Source organism: Brassica napus, chromosome C7 (genome assembly GCF_020379485.1).
Source record: "Brassica napus cultivar Da-Ae chromosome C7, Da-Ae, whole genome shotgun sequence".
NCBI lineage: Eukaryota > Viridiplantae > Streptophyta > Magnoliopsida > Brassicales > Brassicaceae > Brassica > Brassica napus.
The window spans coordinates 41,686,380-41,706,370 of NC_063450.1; the positions used below are offsets into that span (position 1 = coordinate 41,686,380).

General features: G+C 37.2%; 4 protein-coding genes across 7 annotated transcripts; 2 read left to right on the top strand and 2 right to left on the bottom strand.

Moving 5' to 3' along the window:
* Positions 1 to 261: 261 nt before the first annotated feature.
* Positions 262 to 564, bottom strand: LOC125590629. Its single transcript, XM_048764265.1, has one exon. It carries the CDS (start codon positions 562 to 564, stop codon positions 262 to 264), a length of 303 nt encoding a protein of 100 aa, XP_048620222.1.
* Positions 565 to 8,982: 8,418 nt separating this feature from the next.
* Positions 8,983 to 10,758, top strand: BNAC07G49280D (trichohyalin). 2 transcript variants are annotated; one of them, XM_013852249.3, is made up of 3 exons: positions 8,983 to 9,164; positions 9,257 to 9,677; positions 10,296 to 10,758. In XM_013852249.3, the coding sequence occupies exons 2-3, from the start codon at positions 9,267 to 9,269 to the stop codon at positions 10,464 to 10,466; spliced, it is 582 nt and encodes a 193-aa protein (XP_013707703.2). In that variant the 5' UTR covers positions 8,983 to 9,164; positions 9,257 to 9,266; the 3' UTR covers positions 10,467 to 10,758. The 2 variants fall into 2 exon arrangements, with proteins under 2 accessions (XP_013707703.2, XP_013707702.2); XM_013852248.3 differs by having other exon boundaries at positions 8,985 to 9,164; positions 9,247 to 9,677.
* Positions 10,759 to 12,492: 1,734 nt separating this feature from the next.
* Positions 12,493 to 14,966, top strand: LOC106411294 (probable polygalacturonase). 3 transcript variants are annotated; one of them, XM_013852033.3, is made up of 6 exons: positions 12,493 to 12,787; positions 13,021 to 13,343; positions 13,417 to 13,537; positions 13,627 to 13,801; positions 13,896 to 13,966; positions 14,059 to 14,966. In XM_013852033.3, exons 1-6 carry the CDS (start codon positions 12,778 to 12,780, stop codon positions 14,706 to 14,708), a joined length of 1,350 nt encoding a protein of 449 aa, XP_013707487.1. In that variant the 5' UTR covers positions 12,493 to 12,777; the 3' UTR covers positions 14,709 to 14,966. The 3 variants fall into 3 exon arrangements, with proteins under 3 accessions (XP_013707487.1, XP_013707489.1, XP_013707488.1); XM_013852035.3 differs by having other exon boundaries at positions 12,494 to 12,783; positions 13,032 to 13,343; XM_013852034.3 differs by having other exon boundaries at positions 12,498 to 12,783.
* A 2,289-nt stretch (positions 14,967 to 17,255) lies between these two features.
* Positions 17,256 to 18,092, bottom strand: LOC125590630 (glutathione S-transferase T3-like). Its single transcript, XM_048764266.1, has 2 exons — positions 17,839 to 18,092; positions 17,256 to 17,766 (listed from the first exon to the last, which is right to left on the bottom strand). Exons 1-2 carry the CDS (start codon positions 18,090 to 18,092, stop codon positions 17,256 to 17,258), a joined length of 765 nt encoding a protein of 254 aa, XP_048620223.1.
* Between the last annotated feature and the right edge of the window lie 1,899 nt (positions 18,093 to 19,991).

The window sequence follows — 19,991 nt, forward strand, 5'->3', positions numbered from 1 at the left end:
CAAGTTAGCCTCCTCTCTCTCTTTGGCCGACTCTTTCCACTCTCTCTCTCTCTCCTGCGGATTGGGCCTCTAATAGATCGGGTAGGTTATGGACATCCATTACATGATTTATAACACTCCCCCTTGGATGCCATAACCATACAGAGTTCGTAGTATGCTTTGGATGCTGCCTCATTAAAATCTTATCAGGAAAACCCAGTGGGAAAAAACCATGATGAAGGGAAAAAAGTTTAACACGTATTACTCCCTCTGATGTGAACCTCAGTGAAGATCTTTCAGTCGACGCATCCCAATCTGATGCGTGAGCTTCCTGGATGTAGAAGTCGGGAGTGACTTAGTGAATAGGTCAGCAAAATTTTCGCTAGACCATATCTGGACGATATGGACCTCGTCGGCTTTCTGAAGCTCGTGCGTGAAGAAGAACTTTGGCAATATGTGCTTCGTCATGTATCCTTTGATGTAACCATCTTTGAGCTGAGCAATGCACACAGCATTGTCCTCATACATCACGGTCGGTTCCTTGCACTCGACCATCCCACAATCTGATCGGACATGTTGGGTCATCGACCTTAACCAGACGACCTCGCGGCTGGCCTCATGAATGGCCAATATTTCCGAGTGATTAGACGAAGTGGCCGCGATCGTTTGTTTCATGGAACGCCATGATATGGCCGTACCTCCATGTGTAACGACATATCATGTCTGTTATCGAGCATTGTATGGATCTGATAGATAGCCTACATCAGCAAAGCCAACTAAACCATCTTTGTTATGGTTAGTATAAAATAGACCCAAGTCTTTCGTTCCTTGCAGGTAACGAAGAACATGTTTAATCCCGTTCCAGTGCCTTTGGGTCGGACATGAGCTAAACCTAGATATTAGGTTCACAGCAAAGCTTATATCAGGCTGTGTGTGAGTTACCAAATACATTAAAGCTCCTATGGCACTGAGATATGGCATTTCGGGACCTAGGACATCTTCATCGTCCATTTTGGGACGGAAAGGATCAGTGTCCAGGCCGAGTGACCTCACGACCATGGGGCTGGACAAAGGGAGTGAGTCGGCCATGTTAAACCTCTTGAGTACTTTTTCTGTATATGTCATTTGATGCACAAAGATTCCATCATTTATGTACTCAAGTTGTAATCCCAAACAAAATTTCGTTTTTCCGAGATCTTTCATCTCGAATTCATTCTTAAGGTATTCAACCGTTTGGGAAATCTCTCCACAGGTTCCTATGATATTCAGATCATCAACATATACTGCTATGATCACGAATCCTTTGTTTTCGAATTTCTTAATGAAAATACATGGACTGATAGGGTCATTTCTATATCCCTTTTTCACTAGGTACTCACTTAGTCTATTGTACCACATTCGACCTGATTGTTTCAGTCCATAAAGAGATTTATTCAACTTAATACAATGTTGTTCTCGAGAACTCTCTTTGTTTTTCAATTCGATACCCTCTGGGACTTTCATGTAAATCTCATTATCCAGTGGACCATATAGGTATGCGGTTACAACATCCATTAACCGTAAATCTAGACCTTCTCTCACGGCCAGACTTATTAAAAATCTGAAGGTCGTAGCATCCACCACAGGGGAGTATGTCTCTTTATAGTCTATTCATGGTCTCTGTGAGAATCCTTGTGCCACAAGTCGTGCCTTATATCTCACGACTTCACCATTTTTATTTCTTTTTCTCACAAAGACCCATTTGTATCCGACTGGTTTGATATCATGAGATGTCCGGATTATTGGACCAAATACACCTCTTTTTCTCAATGATTCTAAGTCCACGTTTATGGCTTCTTTCCACTTAAGCCAATCTGGTCGTTGCATGCATTCATTTATAGACGTGGGTTCATGATCCTCATTATCCATAAGTTCAAGTGCTAATTCATAAGCAAATATATCATCCATGTCGACATGTTTTATGTTCCATCGCTTCCCAGACAAGACATAGTTTATTGAGATCTCATTATTATCTGGACCATCAGTACCATGAAGCTTGGCGTCCCAAGCAACATTGTTAGGCACATCAGGGCCGGCCACATTAATGGCATCAGGTCCGGTTATGTCTCAACCCGGAGAGTCGGGTGCGGCCACATTACGGGCTGGATCGGCCGCGACCATGTATGGTATCTTATCAACCTCGGTTTCATTTTCTGCACCTTTCTTTGTTTTTCGAGGGTTCTTATCTTTAGAACCTATTGGTCTACCACGTTTCACACGTTGTCTAGACAGTGTAGCAACTTGATTGTGTCCCTCTTGAACATCAATTCTTATTGGTGCATTAGCAGCTGGTATGTATGACTTAGTCACGCTTTTCGGGTCAGCAAAGGAATCTGACAATTGATTAGCTAGCTTTTGTAAATGTATGATCTTTTTAACTTCTAGACCACATTCTTGAGTTCGAGGATCTTGCCAAGATATGGATGTTTGATTCCATGAAATTTCTTTTACCATTTTACTGCTATCTCTCCCTAATGTTGGAAGTTCGGATTCATTGAAATGACAATCTGCGTATCTGGCCTTAAATAAATCACCCGTAGTTGGCTCAAGATACTTTATAATGGTGGGAGAATCAAATCCAACATATATCTTCATCCTCCTTTGAGGTCCCATCTTTGTTCTCTGTGGTGGTGCAATTGGAACATAAACGGCACAGCTGAATGTCTTAAGATGGGAAATGTCTGGCTCATGACCCGTAAGCAATTGTGATGGGGAATACTTATGTTCACTAGATGGCCTGATGCGTATGAGCTCAGCTGCGTGAAGGACGGCATGTCCCCATGCAGAAACCAGCAGCTTTGATTTCATAAGCAACAGTCTAGCAATGAGTTGTATGCGTTTTATAAATGATTCGGCTAAGCCGCTCTGTGTATGTACATGTGCCACGGAGTGTTCCACAGTTACCCTCATGGACATAGAATAATCATTAAACGCTTGGGAAGTAAACTCACCAGCATTGTCAAGACGTATAGTCTTCAAAGGAAAATCTGGAAAATGAGCTCGTAATCGAATTATCTGAGCAAGTAACCTGGCAAATGCCAAGTTTCTGGTCAAGAGAAGATAGACATGCGACCATCTAGTGGACGCATCTATGAGGACCATGAAATATCGAAATGTCCCACTAGGTGGGTGAATTGATCCACAGATTTCTCCTTGAATTCTTTCCAGAAAGTTTATCATTTCCTTAGTGACTTTAACTGGTGATGGCCTAGAAATGTGTTTCCCTTGGGAACAAGCAACACACGATAGGTTCTTAGGGTTAATTCGTTCCTCTCTAAGGGTATGACCGTTAGTGTTCATGATCAGTTTACGCATCATGGTCGAACCGGGATGGCCAAGCCGGTCGTGCCATAAAGTGAAGTTGTCGATTGCCTCTTTATTAAAAGTGGCATTGACCTCGATCATACTGACTTTAGCATGGTAAAGACCAGTAGATAGTGCAGGTATGGATTCTAAAACTTTCTTATTGCCATGGACGATTTCAATGATCTGAAGGGATTCTTTGTTTCCTTCGCTCGTGGTTTCAATATGAAAGTCATTCATTCGAATGTCTTTAAAGCTTAATAGACTTCTCTTAGATTTGGGTGAATACAAAACATCTGATATCTCAAGAAGTGTACCCATAGGCAACATGATGTTGGCCTGGCCGTGACCCTCTATGAGACTAGCCATACCCGCAATGGTGGAGATGTTGGCGTTTTTCAGAGTTAGGTTTATGAAGTATCTCTTATCTTTTAAGATCGTGTGGCTTGACCCACTGTCCACAACGAGTACATCCTTGTTCTCGTTCATTTATAAAACAAGATTCAAAAGGACGTTATTTAGAGACTTCATATATAAAAACCATTCATTTATTATTAAGTTTTAAGTTCAAAGGAATGACAACATAGAAATGAAAAACACCAAATCAAAGAACACCAAAATTTGGATTACAAATGTCGAAATCAATCTTCAGTTTTTAAGACAATCTGAAGTTTCATAGTCCATAAGATCGTCCTTTTCATGATCGAAGTCATGTTCATCATCTTGACAGGTGCAGAGTTATACTCGTCCAAAGACTTATAGTCTTGGATCCTGTGATTCGTCCAATCAAACCGAGCTTTTGGTAAGATCACCATTCTCTGGTGATCATATCTCGATTTCAATTCTGTCCAAAGATCTAGTGGATTCTCAATGGTTAGATACTGATCTTTGAGACTCTCAGCTAGATGATGACGAATGATCAAGATGGCTCTGTATCGATCTTTCTCATTAGCATTATTGTTCTCGGTGATACATTCACCGAGTCCCTTGGATTTCAGGATGATCTTAGCATCAAGCGCCCACTGAAGGTAATTATCTCCAGAGAGATTTAGGGCAGCAAAATCAAGGTTGTTGATTTTCGACATCTGAAATCATAGATTAATATTTTTAGATCTTTTAGGAATAGTTTCAATGTTTTAAACGAACAGGTTTTAAGTTTAAACAATCAATCAAGCCTCACGGCCAAGATCTATGCCTTACGGCCAAGTTAAGCCACACGGCTATGTATGCAAGGTAAGCCACACGGCTATGGATGCAATCGGTTCAATCTTATACATTTTGTTTATCATGTAATTGCAATCCTGACATATATTGTTTCTATCAGTTCATACGATGCAATCAATACAAACAAAACTCCCGCCCAAGCAAAAGAACAAGCCACACAGCTACTTGATTTTAATTCAATACCATTCCTAGAATAATGTTCTAAGTGTAATTTGCAATCAATCAATTGTGATCAATTAGGGTATGAATGCAGCAAGGCCACACGGCCACGAGATATGATCTAGAACAATTAACCTAGCATGTAGTTTCAGATTCGATTTTAAAACAATCTAGACTAGGTTATTAGGGTTTCAGTTTAAACAAGCCAAACAATCTTAATTTACTCAGATTTGAGTTTAAACCATCTTTAAAAACAGTTCTAGGTGATCAAATCAATCAATCAATATTCAAATTTAAACAATCAAAGCCGATTCTCTCAAATTAGGGTTTTAGGGTTTCGATTTGATCTTAGATCAAAGGGGTTTGATTTGAGATTCAAAACCATTAAAGCTTTGATTTTAATTGATCAATAGATCAATCTTGATTTTAGGGTTTGGGGATCGAACTTTTAGAGCTTCGATTTACTCATTCGGGTTTGATCTATTATCATATGACTTTTATCATAAAGATTATATTTTATGGTTTCATTCTTTATCAATCAACCCAATTCGATTCATATGTTCTTAGAATTCGAATTACCTTTAGCTTAGTTGTTTGATGAACCGGGCCACCAAAGAATGAACCTCGAGCTGCAACACGAACGGGAACGATCTATACGCGAGCTAGACACGAGCTGTTTGCTGTCGGATCGCGAACGGCTGATCGTCGAACGGGAGCTGCTGCTGTCGGATCGCGAACTGTCCTGGTCAAGAGCTGAGGCTGAGTTTGTGTATGATCAGGAACGCCTTGGGGTTGGAGCTGATCGGATGAAGCTGAGACGGGAACGCGTGCAGGAACAAGAGACGCGATCGGGTTAGGGTTCGTCGGGTAGGATTAAGGTTTTCAATTTCTGGTTTTTAGCTTTAAGGTTTTTAGAGGCTATCGTGCTGATAACGTGTTGTAAAACTTAGGATTGGAATCAGTAAGTTCTTATTTTATTAATTATAAAGTGTGCTCTTTATATAGGGAATTACAAGATAGATAAAATGAAAGATTACAAATCATAAACACAAATGGAAAAGGAAAAAGGAAAAAGGAAAACACAAGGTAGCCGCCTCTCTCTCTTTGGCCGACTCTCTCTCCTCTCTCTCTCTCTCTCTCATGCGGATTGGGCCTCTAATGGATCAGACCGGTTATGGACATCCATCACATGATTTATAACATGAAAGTCATTTCAGAATTTGCCAATGGAAAAGGTTTTATGATCCTAATTGTTTTCAACTCACGAATATTCTCTATTAAAAAAGAAGTACCATTTTTATCTACTACAAAATAGTCATACTAGAAGTCTAGGTCATATATTCAAATAATTTTTTTATTGTTTACATTAGTTTATTTAATGTATAACATTTCTAAATAATTATAAGGATATTAATAACAAATCCATTTTAACTATAAATTTAAATTTTAGTTTTAGGAATAACAAAATCTGTTGAGAAAAGATCTAACAAAATCTTTTTAAAAATTTAAATTTTCTTTTAATTAATGCACTGATTAATTTCGAAATTAGTAGTATAATATTATTATAAATTAATTTTAATTAAAATTTTAGTATAAACAAAATAATGAAATTATATGCTAATTTTATAAATTTTATAAGTATATTCTACATTATATTAAAATAGAAGTAATTAATGAATTACATATTAAAATTATGTTTTTTGTCCAAACATATTAAAATTATGTTGAATTGGTAAACCAATATATTTTAAAAAATACTTTCATTAAGATAAATAAAAAAAATATTATTCACCGTTTAAAGTGACTAAAATATCATTCACCTTTTAAAATGATTAATATTCATAAATTAAGTAATAATTTTTACAAAAAATAAAATTGTCAACATATGTTAAATTTTAATATTTTAGAATTATATATCATCTATTAAGTTATTTTTAAAATGACAGCAATATATTATCATAAATTATTATATATAAATAATATAAAATTTTATATTTATAAATGAAATGTTACCAGCACGGGTGTGCGAGTTAGAATCTAGTATACAAGTAAAAGTACTAGCATAATTAGCTTCAAAGTAACGGAACCATCGATAAATCAGCTTCAAAGCCACCGTGCGTTTCATCTCTCAACGTTGTTATCCTTCCCCCATGGTATTCTGTTAGACTCGTAATGGAGTTTACTGGATATTTTGCCCGTATTTCGTTAAATTAGCTAGCTGGATTTGTTTAACATTTCTAAGCTTCTTTTGTTATCTTAAATTTACAATTTTAAGTGGAAGTCCTTTTATTCAAATCATTTGATTAATATTTTATTAATGTTTTCACACCAAATTTCAAATTATACAAAACATGATTATCATCAAATACGTATATTAATAGTGAAGTTTTATCAGAAGTCTTCAACATGATTCAAGATTAACCAGGTTCGATGTGATGCAAATAGAACGGCTATATAAACATTTTTCTTAAACAAATAAAATTACTGCTTACAAAATTTATGTAATAATTTCCATCATTTGTAATCAAAATAATAATGTAGTTTTAACAAAATTTTAAATTCTACAATTGAATTCTTACATTCATTCAGTCTCTTTAGTGAATACTAATTTAAATTGTGGAAGCACCGTAGCCTATTAGTTAAGGTTTAAAAGCTTTTAAAGATTCGAATTCCAAACTATGTAATTTCTTACGTATTATAAGATGCTAAGCTTATCGTAGGTTCCAGAGTACTGTAGGCAGAACCATCGTTGTGGTTGTTTGCTGCGCAAAGAGCATGTCCATCGAAGATATCATATATGCAAAACGGTTCCTCGTTCCAAGTGTCTTGGAGAGAGTTTCATCGTGGAATCCTTATCTGTGGAATTGTTCATGTTGCAAATAATTGATCATTATACGTAAGTTAGAAATTATACGAGGTAATATGTTATCCAGTGTAAAAAAAACTGTAACACTTTTTTTTGGTCGAAAAAAATAAATTGTAACACTCAACTAGATCTCGATCCGCGCAACCACGCAGATTTTTGTTTTCATTTATTTTTATATAAATATTTTGTCTATCAATTTTTAAAACATAATAAGTTTACAGTATATTTTTTTCATTGAATAGATTGTTTTAAACTTTCACATGTATTTGTATCTTCTTCTATATATATCTATTTAATTTATACTATTTATAAATCCAATGGATCATCTATTCTTTAAATCCAATTATTAATAGCCCAATAAAAAATTCTGGTAAGTCTAAAATTTAAATAATAAGATTATAGATTAAATGTAACATGACTTTATATGAATATGTCCATTAGGTCCATTTTTTAAAAAATTACACATGAATCAAAGTTGTGACATTTGTTTTTAATGGGTAAACGACCTATTTCCACACCATAACTATCATATAGTAACAAATCCACATAAACTTTGCACCTATTCCCAATTCCACACAATTTAAGTATGTAAACCTATTTCTCCCCAAACCGGAAGTTCGAAACCCGACTCCCCCAGACGAATAGTTGAGTTGGTTTTAATGGTTTAGAACCTAAACCACACGTAATCAGAGAACCAAACCGATTTTAAAACCCCACCCAACCCTCCTATCCAACTACATACCCGACCAACACCTACTAAAGGTAAAAACAAAAAACAAATCGATTTCAGTTTTCCTAAGAATCCTAAATCGAAAATCAAAAACCTTCTCATCCATTTCTCTTTCTCACACACCCTGAGACAATGAGTAATGAGTCTGGAGCTAAGAATTCAGAAACCTCGTTCCATTCCAGGTTAACATCAGTCCATGAATCATCCATGTTTGATTTCTGAAAAAAACAAAAAAAAAAAACAAAATCAACAGAGAGGTCAGGGAATTTGGAAATTACCTGTCGTCGTTCTCCTACACTCTTCGTCGTCGATTCTTTAGAGAGAGGCACATATTTTTTGATTTGGGGATTTAGGGCTTGTGGTTTTAATTTTGGGTTAATCCGGTTTACATTTCTAATCGAGTCGTAATCGGATCATGTTAGGTTTATTTAGGTTAGACATTGGTTTAGCTTTAAAACACAGAATACTAAACCTACTTTAAGCCGGAATCTGTTGGTATTAGTTCGTTCTTCAAAATTCAGGGGGAGTCGGGTTTCGAACTTTTGGTTTGGGGAGAAATAGGTTTACATACTTAAATTGTATGGAATTGGAGTAGATCTAAAGTTTGTGTGGATTTGTTACTATATGATAGTTCTGGTGTGGAAATAAGTAATTTACTAGTTTTTAATAAGTAAGATTTAGAAATTGTCATAGGAAACACAAATGTTTATTCAATAAGCAATACGATCTTCTTGTTTCCTCCCAAACCTAAAACGCTTTATGTTCTGTCTAACGCCGTTTCGACGCCGTTTTGTTGTTTTTCGCCGGGACTCTCTCTCCCTCTGAGACGGTCGCTAATCTTCTTCTGACTCATTCCTCTCTCAGGTAAAAGCTTCTTCCTCTCATACCAATACTAATCTCCCATTTCCCCCCTTGCGTCTTGTCGATAGATCTGAAATCTCTGTAGATCCTTCCAGATTCACTACAATGTCTCTCTGCAATCAACTAAGCCGTCTCGTCAAGCAATCCCCTCTCACCAAACAGTCCCTCAGGTCTTTCTCCGCTGAGGCGGCGACTCACCACAGGCACCACCAGGAGACGCACAGCTTCCTCGAGCCGGAGAGCTACATAGGCAGCTGGGAGGCCCCGAAAGATCCCAAGGACGCGGAGAGGATGCTCGCGCAGCTTAGGAGAGACTACGCGAAGAAAGTGAGCCTGTACCGTAAGGACTACGTTCACGAGATTGAGATGCTTAGGGTGGAGAAGCAGCGCAAGGATGAGGCTAGGTTGGTGGCTGAAAGGGCTGCTAATGAGGAGAGGCGGCGTTTGAAAGCTGAGGCTGCTAAGGTTAGAGCTGAGGAGCGTAAGATCTTCCAGGATGAGTTCAGGAAAACCTTGGTACGTTTCCTTCTTCTTTCTTTACAATTTATAGGCTCTGTGTAGGTAAGTCTTAGTGTGTGTGAGATGGTTCTTGGATAATATAGAGGAAAAGGGTTTGGTTTCTTGAAAGTTTGGGACTTTTCATAGTTATGCTTCAAGGGTATCTTTGCTTTGTTATCGACCAGTTGTAGAGAGATCTTTAGATCAGAGCTGGTGAAGTTGTTGGATAGTTGTTGCTTAACCTCAGGTGGAGGTTTTGATGAATCCTATAACCATTATACTATCTCTGCATTAGCTCTTGTTCTGGTTCAAAGCCTGTTAGTCGAACAGAAGATGTAAGTGATGCTTTTGATGGGTGATTCTTTTGGAGGCTGTGAAACTTATTAGTTAGCGAGGTAGAGACACACACTGTACACACACACTCTTTGCAAATGAGTAGTCGGTGATTCATAAAATTCATTTCATGTAATCGTGACTGAAAAGTAACTACTCTAGGTTTCTGATTCTAGTTTGAGTTCCTTATGTCTATTGGTCATAGATACGGATCTGTAATGGTCTAGTGCTTCTCTTGTGAGTTGTAATCTGTTTCAAGAAACGCCTGAAGTATTGACTGGTTTCGTGTTAAAAAAATTGCAGATGAAAGAAAGAGCGGAGAAGCTGGAGTTCTGGAGAATGACGGGACTAAAAAGGGAAGAGAAGAAGAAAGCGAGAAAGAAGCTATTGCATGAGCAAAGTTCATTGTGGATCGAGCCAAAGGAACTGGAGAAGAAGATTACGGAAGCGCTGGTTGACTCCACTACTCTCTGAACCAACGCCCATCTCTGTTCTGAATCCTTGTTTGAGAAAACGATCACCTTAGTGTTTTTTGTCGGAAACTACTCTCTTTTCTTCTTCAGATAGAGAAAAAAAAGCGGAAGGCGTTTTTGGCCTCTTTGCATTAAGCACATAAAGAGTGTTGGTGGATAAGTTTAAAAACTGGTCAATAATAAGGAAACTTTGCTTTTCATTGTTACCACTTAGTACATGCTTCCTGTGTAAACATTGTACCACGGATTTTCCCACGCTGTGAATTTGTGCTTATCGTTGTTGTTACTTGTTAGTGGTACGCGGAAGAGAGGCTGAAGAGTTTCTTGATCCTTCATTTTAGTCATAACCTGAGACTGAGTGGTATGTTCTAAAAGATTGCCTCACGCCTTTCACTTGTGGTTACTGCATTGTGTGTTTGTATTTGTTTATGCTATTTGAGCAATAATAGTACTATTTACCATATGCTTTCATGTCAGTATTACTCAAAAATGTGATTTGTTTTTCTATGCAAAAAAGCATACTGAATGTGTTAATCGAATAGTAATGATTGATGCTATATTGCTATGTCAAAAATTCGGTATAAAGGTCATATGCATGAAAACAATTCAAAATGAACCAAGTCCGGTTATATTCCCGTCCTATATTAGTTCTATGTTTTTTTCTGTAACATTGTGATTTAAAAAATGAACTATCTGACTTCGAACGAGAAGATAGAAACAAAACTGAACTATCATATGAATAAACTTTGATGAACGAGTGATGAGAAAAAATGAAAAATGAAACGTTAGAGGAAAAATATACATACAAAGGACAGGCTGGCAAGTTAGAAGCATGATAGAAGTGGGACCTATTTAGCATCCAGCCACATGGATTTGAGTATTCCATTCTTCTCCCAACCGCAGTTTCCTTTCTTCTTTATATTCCCTCATTTAGTGCAAATCTCTTTCTATGTATTTCAAACTTTGCAAGTTTTTTCTCTCTTGTTTTTAACCGCTCATCCTCTTATCTATTTTCACATTTTTTTTTCAAATTTCGATGCTTTTGGCATAATTTATTCAGATTATATACTTTGTTCAATATTAGTTATTGAACATATATGCATATACATAAAGTCTCCCAGCCTATATAGTATTATAGTCCTCCAAACAAGAAATTACATCATATGTTCATCATGTCTTTGTTTTAGAACTGAAAACACTTATTTGATTCTTGACAAAAAGAGTTTGCTGCATGGGTAACAGAAGAAGAATACGTGAATAAAGTAAAAATGGATAAGAGTATAGAAGTAAATGAATAAAAAATGCAAGTAAACTTGCCCTGGAGTTTGTTATCAGTCTAAAAGCATTTTGTATATCTTTTTGAAATTGAGATACATAAGAAAAGACATTACATCACAGAAGTGTTTTTCTAGTCTGTAAAGAAGAAACATGAGTTAATAGAAATATGTTGAATAAAATTATCAGGACTGACTCATCAATGTGGACCGAAGAACTAGACGTCTAACCAATAACAGTATACCACTGACCGCGACGAAGCAATGAAAAAGACATAATAAAACCAAAACACCGGAAAGGTCAAATATTGTTAAAATCATTTTTATAATATCTAAAAAAGAAAGAATTACAAGAAAAAAGACCAAACACATGCACTTTCCCAAATAAAACACAGAAAGATTAATTTCAGACAGCCATTTTTGTCTCTTCTTCTTCTTCTTCTGCTTCTTCTTTTTTTCCCATGTGAGGTGCGAAGAGAGAAGAAAAGGTCTCTTTCTCTCTCTCTGGTATGTAGAAGATCTGTCGGCGAGAATACGTTACGTTTATTCTTAAAACTGTTTAGTAGCCAAGCAGGTATTAATTGCTTATTAGTGGATACTAATGATTAAAATTAGCTAAAATTAGTATTTTCCAAAATTAAATTTACTTCCTTCTATATTATATTTTCTTACCACCTGTCATATTTCTATTCTTCTCCATCTTTTCTTCATACGCCCAATAATGTTATACGCATAAAAAAGGCTGTCATTCTGGCGTTAATCTTTTCCTACCTTATTTGCTTATATTTTTTTCAACTGAATTATATCATACTATAAAAATTAATAATTCCTCTTTTTCCATTTATCATTTATACTCTTTGCTCAATAAAAAAAAATTAAAAAAATTCTCTCGTCTCTGTCATAACTCTTCTTCTTCTTCTTCTTCTTGGCTCTCCTTCTGTTTCTTTCTCACGATCAGGAGGTTGCATTTGGCGCGTTAAATTCCTAGCTTTTTCTCTGTTCGTTTTCTGACAGCTTTTTTTGCTATTACAAATAAAGATGCCAGTAAGTACGTGTTCTTATTATGTTTACTTCTTAAGTCCCTTGTCCTTCTTCCCACGTGACCCTGTCTTGTCCGAGATTGGTTGGTTCCGATTGATTTGAAATGTTTTTAGTCAAAGCTTAAAAAACTCTAATCCACCATTCGTTGCCTCCTCGAGTTCGCTATGTTTCCATCAATTCGATGGATCCGATCTGAAATTTGGAATCAGCCTGTGCTGATTTGATATATGTTCTTTTAAGTGTTTTGTCAGGTGGCATTAGTTTTGCTGCTGGCATTGAGCAGTCTGATTCGAAGCAACGGCGCCGGGAACGTATGCGATCTTGGTCGGAGACCGAGCTCGAGACCACACAGTGTCTCAATTTTGGAGTTTGGTGCGGTTGGAGATGGTAAAACGCTGAACACGCTCGCGTTTCAGAATGCTGTCTTCTACCTCAAGTCTTTCGCCGATAAAGGCGGCGCTCAGCTCTATGTTCCTCCCGGACGGTGGCTCACCGGCAGTTTCAATCTCACCAGTCACCTTACTCTCTTCCTCGAGAAAGACGCCGTCATTCTCGCCTCTCAGGTTTGTTCGTGTGTGTGTGTGATGGTTTGAATCAGAGTCTGTTGCTTTACCTCAAACAAAAACTGTTATGTAGGATCCGTCGCATTGGCAAGCTGTGGATCCGTTACCATCATATGGACGAGGCATTGATCTACCTGGGAAGAGATACATGAGCTTGATTAACGGCTATATGTTACATGATGTAGTAGTTACAGGTTATATATGATTTGATCCTTTTCATTTCATTTTATTTGTTAACTGCTAGATGAAAAACTCAACGTTACGTTTCCATGTGTTCTCATAGGTGATAACGGTACTATAGATGGTCAAGGCCTGTTTTGGTGGGATCGGTTTAATTCTCATTCTTTAAAGTACAGTCGACCGCATCTCGTCGAGTTTGTCTCTTCAGAAAATGTCATTGTCTCAAATCTTACGTTCTTGAATGCTCCTGAGTACACTATCCATTCGGTCTATTGCAGGTAAAAGATTGTGTCTGAAGATTCCCTTCTTATTATTATTATTATTTTAGATTTTTTTTGTAAAATGTTGACTCTGGTCTCTGATGTTGTGCAGCCATGTATACATTCATAGAGTAACAGCTAATACTTCTCCAGAATCTCCTTACACCGTAGGCATTGTCCCTGGTTAGTTGTTCTGTTATGGCTTGGCTTCACTTGTTTGTTTGCTTTTACAATTGAAACCTTAGTATGTTTTTATTTCTTTTTCTTTTTTCAAGATTCTTCTGATAATGTGTGCATCCAAGACTCTACCATCAACATGGGCTATGACGCCATTTCACTAAAAAGTGGTTGGGACGAATACGGTATCTCGTACGCAAGACCTACTGCTAATGTCCAGATACGAGGTGTTCACCTCAGAGCAGCTTCTGGTTCCTCTATTTCCTTTGGAAGTGAAATGTCTGGTGGCATATCTGATGTCGTGGTCCTCGACGCTTACATGCACAACTCTTTATCCGGGATTGCTTTTAGGACAACAAAAGGAAGAGGCGGTTACATTAAAGAGATTGATGTTTCCAACATCCATATGGTTAACGTTGGTACTGCGTTTCTAGCCAATGGTAGCTTTGGAACTCACCCTGATTCAGGTTTCGATGAAAATGCTTACCCGCTAGTGAGCCACATCAGGTTACATGACATTGTTGGAGAGAACATAAGCATCGCAGGAGATTTCTTTGGAACCGAAGAGTCTCCTTTCACTTCGGTTGTGCTGTCGAATATATCTCTGTCGATGACTAACTCTGGTTCTCCTGATGATGATTCTTGGAGATGCTTATATGTGGAGGGTTCTTCAGAGTCCGTGGTCCCTGAACCCTGCTATGAGCTGATGAGTTTTGAAAGTTCTTACGGCAGAGCTGCGGCCTTATGAAACCAAACTTCATCTAGAAAAAAGAAGCTGCTCATGGCCCCATGATTCATATTTGTTTTGTTAAGTTAGCAGAAAAGGTCAGATTCTTTTTCTTTATTCCCAAAATAAAATAAAAAACAGTGTGTAGAATTTTTACATGTTTTTGCAGCTTGTGAGATTCATATATCTGTACAGGTTCATTTCTTCATTCATGTGTAACCGATTAACATTTGTTCAGTGAAGATTATTCACATGGCTTAAAAAAAGATCTTTCATCTACATCAACTTTGTTTTTTTCTCTCTCTCAAATTCTTTGGTTTTTAGCTAACTAAGAGCAACTCCATTGGTGAACCTCTTAAGAGAGGTTCTTAGCAATAGTTTTTTTTTTTAATTAATTTTGTAAAGTTAAGGATTTCCAATTTTTTGGGTGTCCATTGGTGAACTCCAAAATGAGATTTTTAGGAATAAATTAATATTATTTAATTTATGAAAAAAAAGTTATGTTTATTGAAAAAAATAGAAAACATATAATAATTATGATTGTTGGTTACCAAATTTTGTAAATATATTCTCAATTAAATCGGTCTTCAATCGTTGATGTTTCCTTTGGTCGCGAAGTTCACTCCAAATGGCAAGTATATTACCGAGATTTGAAGGCATGTTTGTAGAGAACGAGAAATCTACCTCTGAACTTATGCTTGTTTCTCCTTCTACGAATTCGGATATATCGTATCGAATGTATCCATCTCGTTCTTCTTCCACTATCATATTGTGTAATATGATACATGCTCTGATAATGTTGCTGATTTTTTCCTTCTCCCAAAGAAGAGCCGGGTTTCTAACAATTGCAAAACGAGCTTGCAAGACTCCAAATGCACGCTCGACATCTTTTCTGGCGGCTTCTTGACGTTCTGCAAATAACACGTCCTTTGGACCTTGAGGAATAGAGATGGATTGGATAAAGGTAGGCCACTTTGGATATATACCGTCGGTGAGGTAGTAGGCCCTATTATACTTGTGACCGTTGACGGTGAATTCAACTCTTGGAGCTCAACCATAGATAATGTCATCAAAAACCGGAGACCAATCAAGGACGTTAATATCGTTCAAGGTACCCGGTGGTCCAAAAAACGAGTGCCATATCCAGAGGTCTTGTGAAGCTACAGCTTCTAGAACAATTGTTGGCTTCCCTGCACCACGTCTATATTGACCTTTCCAAGAGTGTGGACAATTTTTCCACTCCTAATGCATACAGTCAATGCTTCCTATCATCCCAGGGAAACCGCGTACCTCTCCGATATCAAGTAGTCGTTGAAGATCTTCAGGTGTGGGTCTTCGTAGATACTCCTCTCCATATAAATCGATGATTCCTTCAGTAAATTTTTCCAAACACAATAAGGCAGTGGTCTCACCCATGCGGAGATATTCGTCCACCATATCACCCGCACAACCATAGCCAACATACGAATTGCTGCAGTACACTTTTGTAGTGGAGATAGCCCGAACCGGTCAACTGCATCTCTTCTATGTTGAAAATAAGGAACTTCATTGGAGAAGCGATTAACGATCCTCGTGAATAATGATCGGTTCATTCGGAAACGGCGCCTAAAATAGTGAGGTGGATATGTCGGCTCCTCACTGAAATAGTCATTCCACAAGCGGTTATGCCCTTCCTCGCGGTTTCTTTCTATGTATGCTCGTCTCCTCGGTACTGGCGGTTGATAGTCCACTATGTTGTTGTATATTACGTCGATTTGTTGTTCGAAATAATCTTCAAACATGTTTTCTAAATTTTGTTCTTCGTCGTTGGATGAGGATGCCATGTTAAACTCTTAATAAAATTTTTAAATCCCTGTAATAAAAGAAAGTCCGAAACAATATTATTGGTTAACTCTATATAAACTCTTATTTTACATTTATATATTTAGATATATTTCACAATTTAATTTTGTAGCAATAAACATTTACAGGTGGCTAATAATAATTACTGAAACTAAATATTAATAAGTATATAAGATAACATATGGTATTTAACTAATTTATAGCAATGTAAACCGTAAATGAACTAACTTATTTATGGTTTTGTTGTTGCTTTTCATGATCGTTTCGTGTTTCTAATGAAAACACTAAACACAAGCGATGATATATAGTAATAGTAGTATCAAGAAAGATGATATAGCAAGAACCAGAAAGAAGAGATATAACAACACCGCTTACACTCTCCTTTGCTTATACTGAACCGTAAATGCTTTGGAAGGTAGACAAGAACGAGAAACATGATAAATAGTTGTTCAGATACGTTTAAATAGAGAAAGAGTAGTTCACATGACAACGAAAATAAAAAGAAAGGTTCAAATGACATAAAACAACAAGCCATAGCTGAAAACACATGACATAAAACAACAAAAGATAGCAGTGCTGTGCTCCCGTGCTCTGCTCCCGTGGTCATCTATTCCACCTGTGACAGAAAACAACAAGACATTAGACTCCTCTGTGCTAAACAATTCAACACATGACAACTAACACAAACCTATTACTGATTTACCTAAGAACACAACAAACTCAAACTTATCCTAACATTTCCGAAATCAATTTAAGTTTTTGGGACATTTCCATCTCAGATAGAGGGTCAGGCTTCTCAAGCAACTTCTCCAGCAACTTCTGCTTGTTTAGTTTATCTTTCATCTCCAACACTGTTCTTAACTCTGTCTGGTTAGACTCCTCTTGAACACCCTTCTTTTTCTTAGCCGCTTTAGCAGCTTTGATACCCGGAGGCCTAGCACCAGTAACCTCCTCATCACCTTGAACATCACCACCAACCGTCTTCCGCTTCACGTTAGAACTATCCTTAGCCTTATACGCAGAGGCCCATTTCTGGTCATGCCTAAGCTCTCTCCAGGCATGCTCTAGAGTGAATTTACAACCATGGTCATTGAAGAACATGTCTAGTGCCTTCTTCATCACATCATTGTCATTCTCACCGCTTGATTGGTCCCTCAATGCCGCATCATAGCAACCACAGAATTTGCAGACTAGGTCATTAAGCCTTCCCCACCTTTGCTTGCATTGACCTAGCTCCCTAGTGTCCAGCCCAACATGCTGAACACTTGAGTTGTAGTAATTCTGGATCCTTGACTAGAAAGTTCCCAACTTTTGCTCATTCCCTACTATTGGATCCTTGCTGGTGTTGAGCCAAGCGCTTATGAGAATAACATCCTCCTTCGGAGACCATTTCTTCTTCTCCTTGACAGTAGATGCTTCTGAGGATTGGCTGCTAAAAGCTGGAAGATCAGATGACTCGAGGTCTATGGATTCAGAACCTGAGAGGTTCACAAACCCTGGAGTGCTAAATTCTCCATTTTGGCTTGTTAAAAGGCTAACAAACCCTGGAGAATACGATGCCATTTTCTAAGTTTGTGGGTTTTGGTTACTATCTGTGGTTGGTAAAACTATGGGTGTCTAGGTCTATTTAACTAGTGTTCTTCGTTAAATGATGTATTTACTATCTAACCTAATCCTAACCACCACTCTTCGAAAGTTAACATAGAGCTTTAAAGACCAATCAACTCAATGCAGTTAGGAAGAAACAATTAAAAGTTTGGAGTCAGATACGAAGTTAATGTTTCAAAGAAAAAAAAGTTTGAAATGAAGTGGAAGTTAATGTTTAAAAACTTCAAAGTTTGAAATAATGTTTAAATGTTCAAACTAGATGATTATATATCGTAAAAAAACTTTAAAATGTTTTATGAACTCACCTTATGCACATACTCAAGCTGAGACACTCGGGCTAAGAGCTTCTCCACCTCTGCCTGCAAGAATTTTAAAATGTGTGTCAAGATTTTGAAGAATACCAGCCACATAACCTAAATCGTTAAGAAAAGATAGAAGGCAACTCACCTTCAACTCCTGATTCTCGACTTCCAGCTTTACCACCAGGGATTTATACTCTTCACATTTTTCCAGCCTCGTTTTCATGAAACCTAGCTCTTCCTCGACTGCACAGACCCACGGCTGCCTGTAATGCATCCCATCATCCTACAGAAATATAACAACTATGATTACATTTTCTAAGAAAACTGGACAAACAACTATGATTACATTTTCTAAGCAATCTGGACAGATAGAAATAGAACATGTATTTCGCTTACTTTGTACTCCTTGCAGGTGAAGAATCTCTTCCCTGGTAGGTAGTCAAACACTTCTGCTGGAGCTCTCTCGCGCACTAAGCGTTGCCCACATGCACACCGTTCTTGAATTCCTTGCATCGAGTCTGTTACAAAATGCAGGGTATCGAAGTGGGCCTTAAGCGCCTTCATAGATCTCCTCTCTTCATTAGGATCCATGAGCTAACCTCCAATACTGTCAAAAACAGATTGGGGCATTAACAAGAAATAAACAAAGATGAAAGCACCAATTCCAAAATCTAATTTGAAAACCTAATTTGAAAACGAACCCTGTATCGATTTGAATACCTAATCTAATCGAAATCAAACACAAACGAAGACGAAAGCCCCAAATCCCAAATCGTCTTTGAACCCTGACGAAAACCCTTATTTCAAATCGATCCCCAAATCGATTTGTTAATCAAAACCGAAAACAAATTTCACAGGAAAACAACATCGAACAAGTACCAATCCATAAATCGACGGCTAAACAACTAGGAGAATCGATTTTCGTATTGATTTACCTAAGAACAAAGACGCTCCCGAATCGCCAAGTATGCGCCGTCTGTGTTTTTTTTTTTCTACCGCGTCGAATAACTATTTTTTTTTCTTCTCTCAACGAAACTAGGAGAAAAGCAGTTGCCACATACTTTAGAGCTCACCCCTTAAAATTGTTATTTAAGAGGCACCTCTAACCATCTCACTTAATTATATTATTTATTAAATCAAAAGCGGGTAAGAGGCTCGCTTATGAACTCCTTATAAACCAGCGATGGAGATGATCTAAGTCCGTAACTGTTAGAAAATATATATTTTTCTATGGTTGATAAAGATTTAGGTTTAATAGGAAAAATAATTATTTTCTTCTATGTTTTCAATATAACAAACTATCAAATATTAGTAGATTTATTCAAAACTCTCAACGACAACTTTAGTAAAAATCTAAACTTTCTGTTACTTAGTGAACATTTTGTTTAGGGGAAATTATTCACATGGATTAAGAAAAGATTTCATCCACATCATATTTGTTTTGTTTTCTCTCTCTAGAATTCTTTGGTTTTTAGCTAACTAACTCCATAACGGTTAGAAAACAAATTATATTTTTATGGTTGATAAATATAATGGTTCAACAAACAAACTA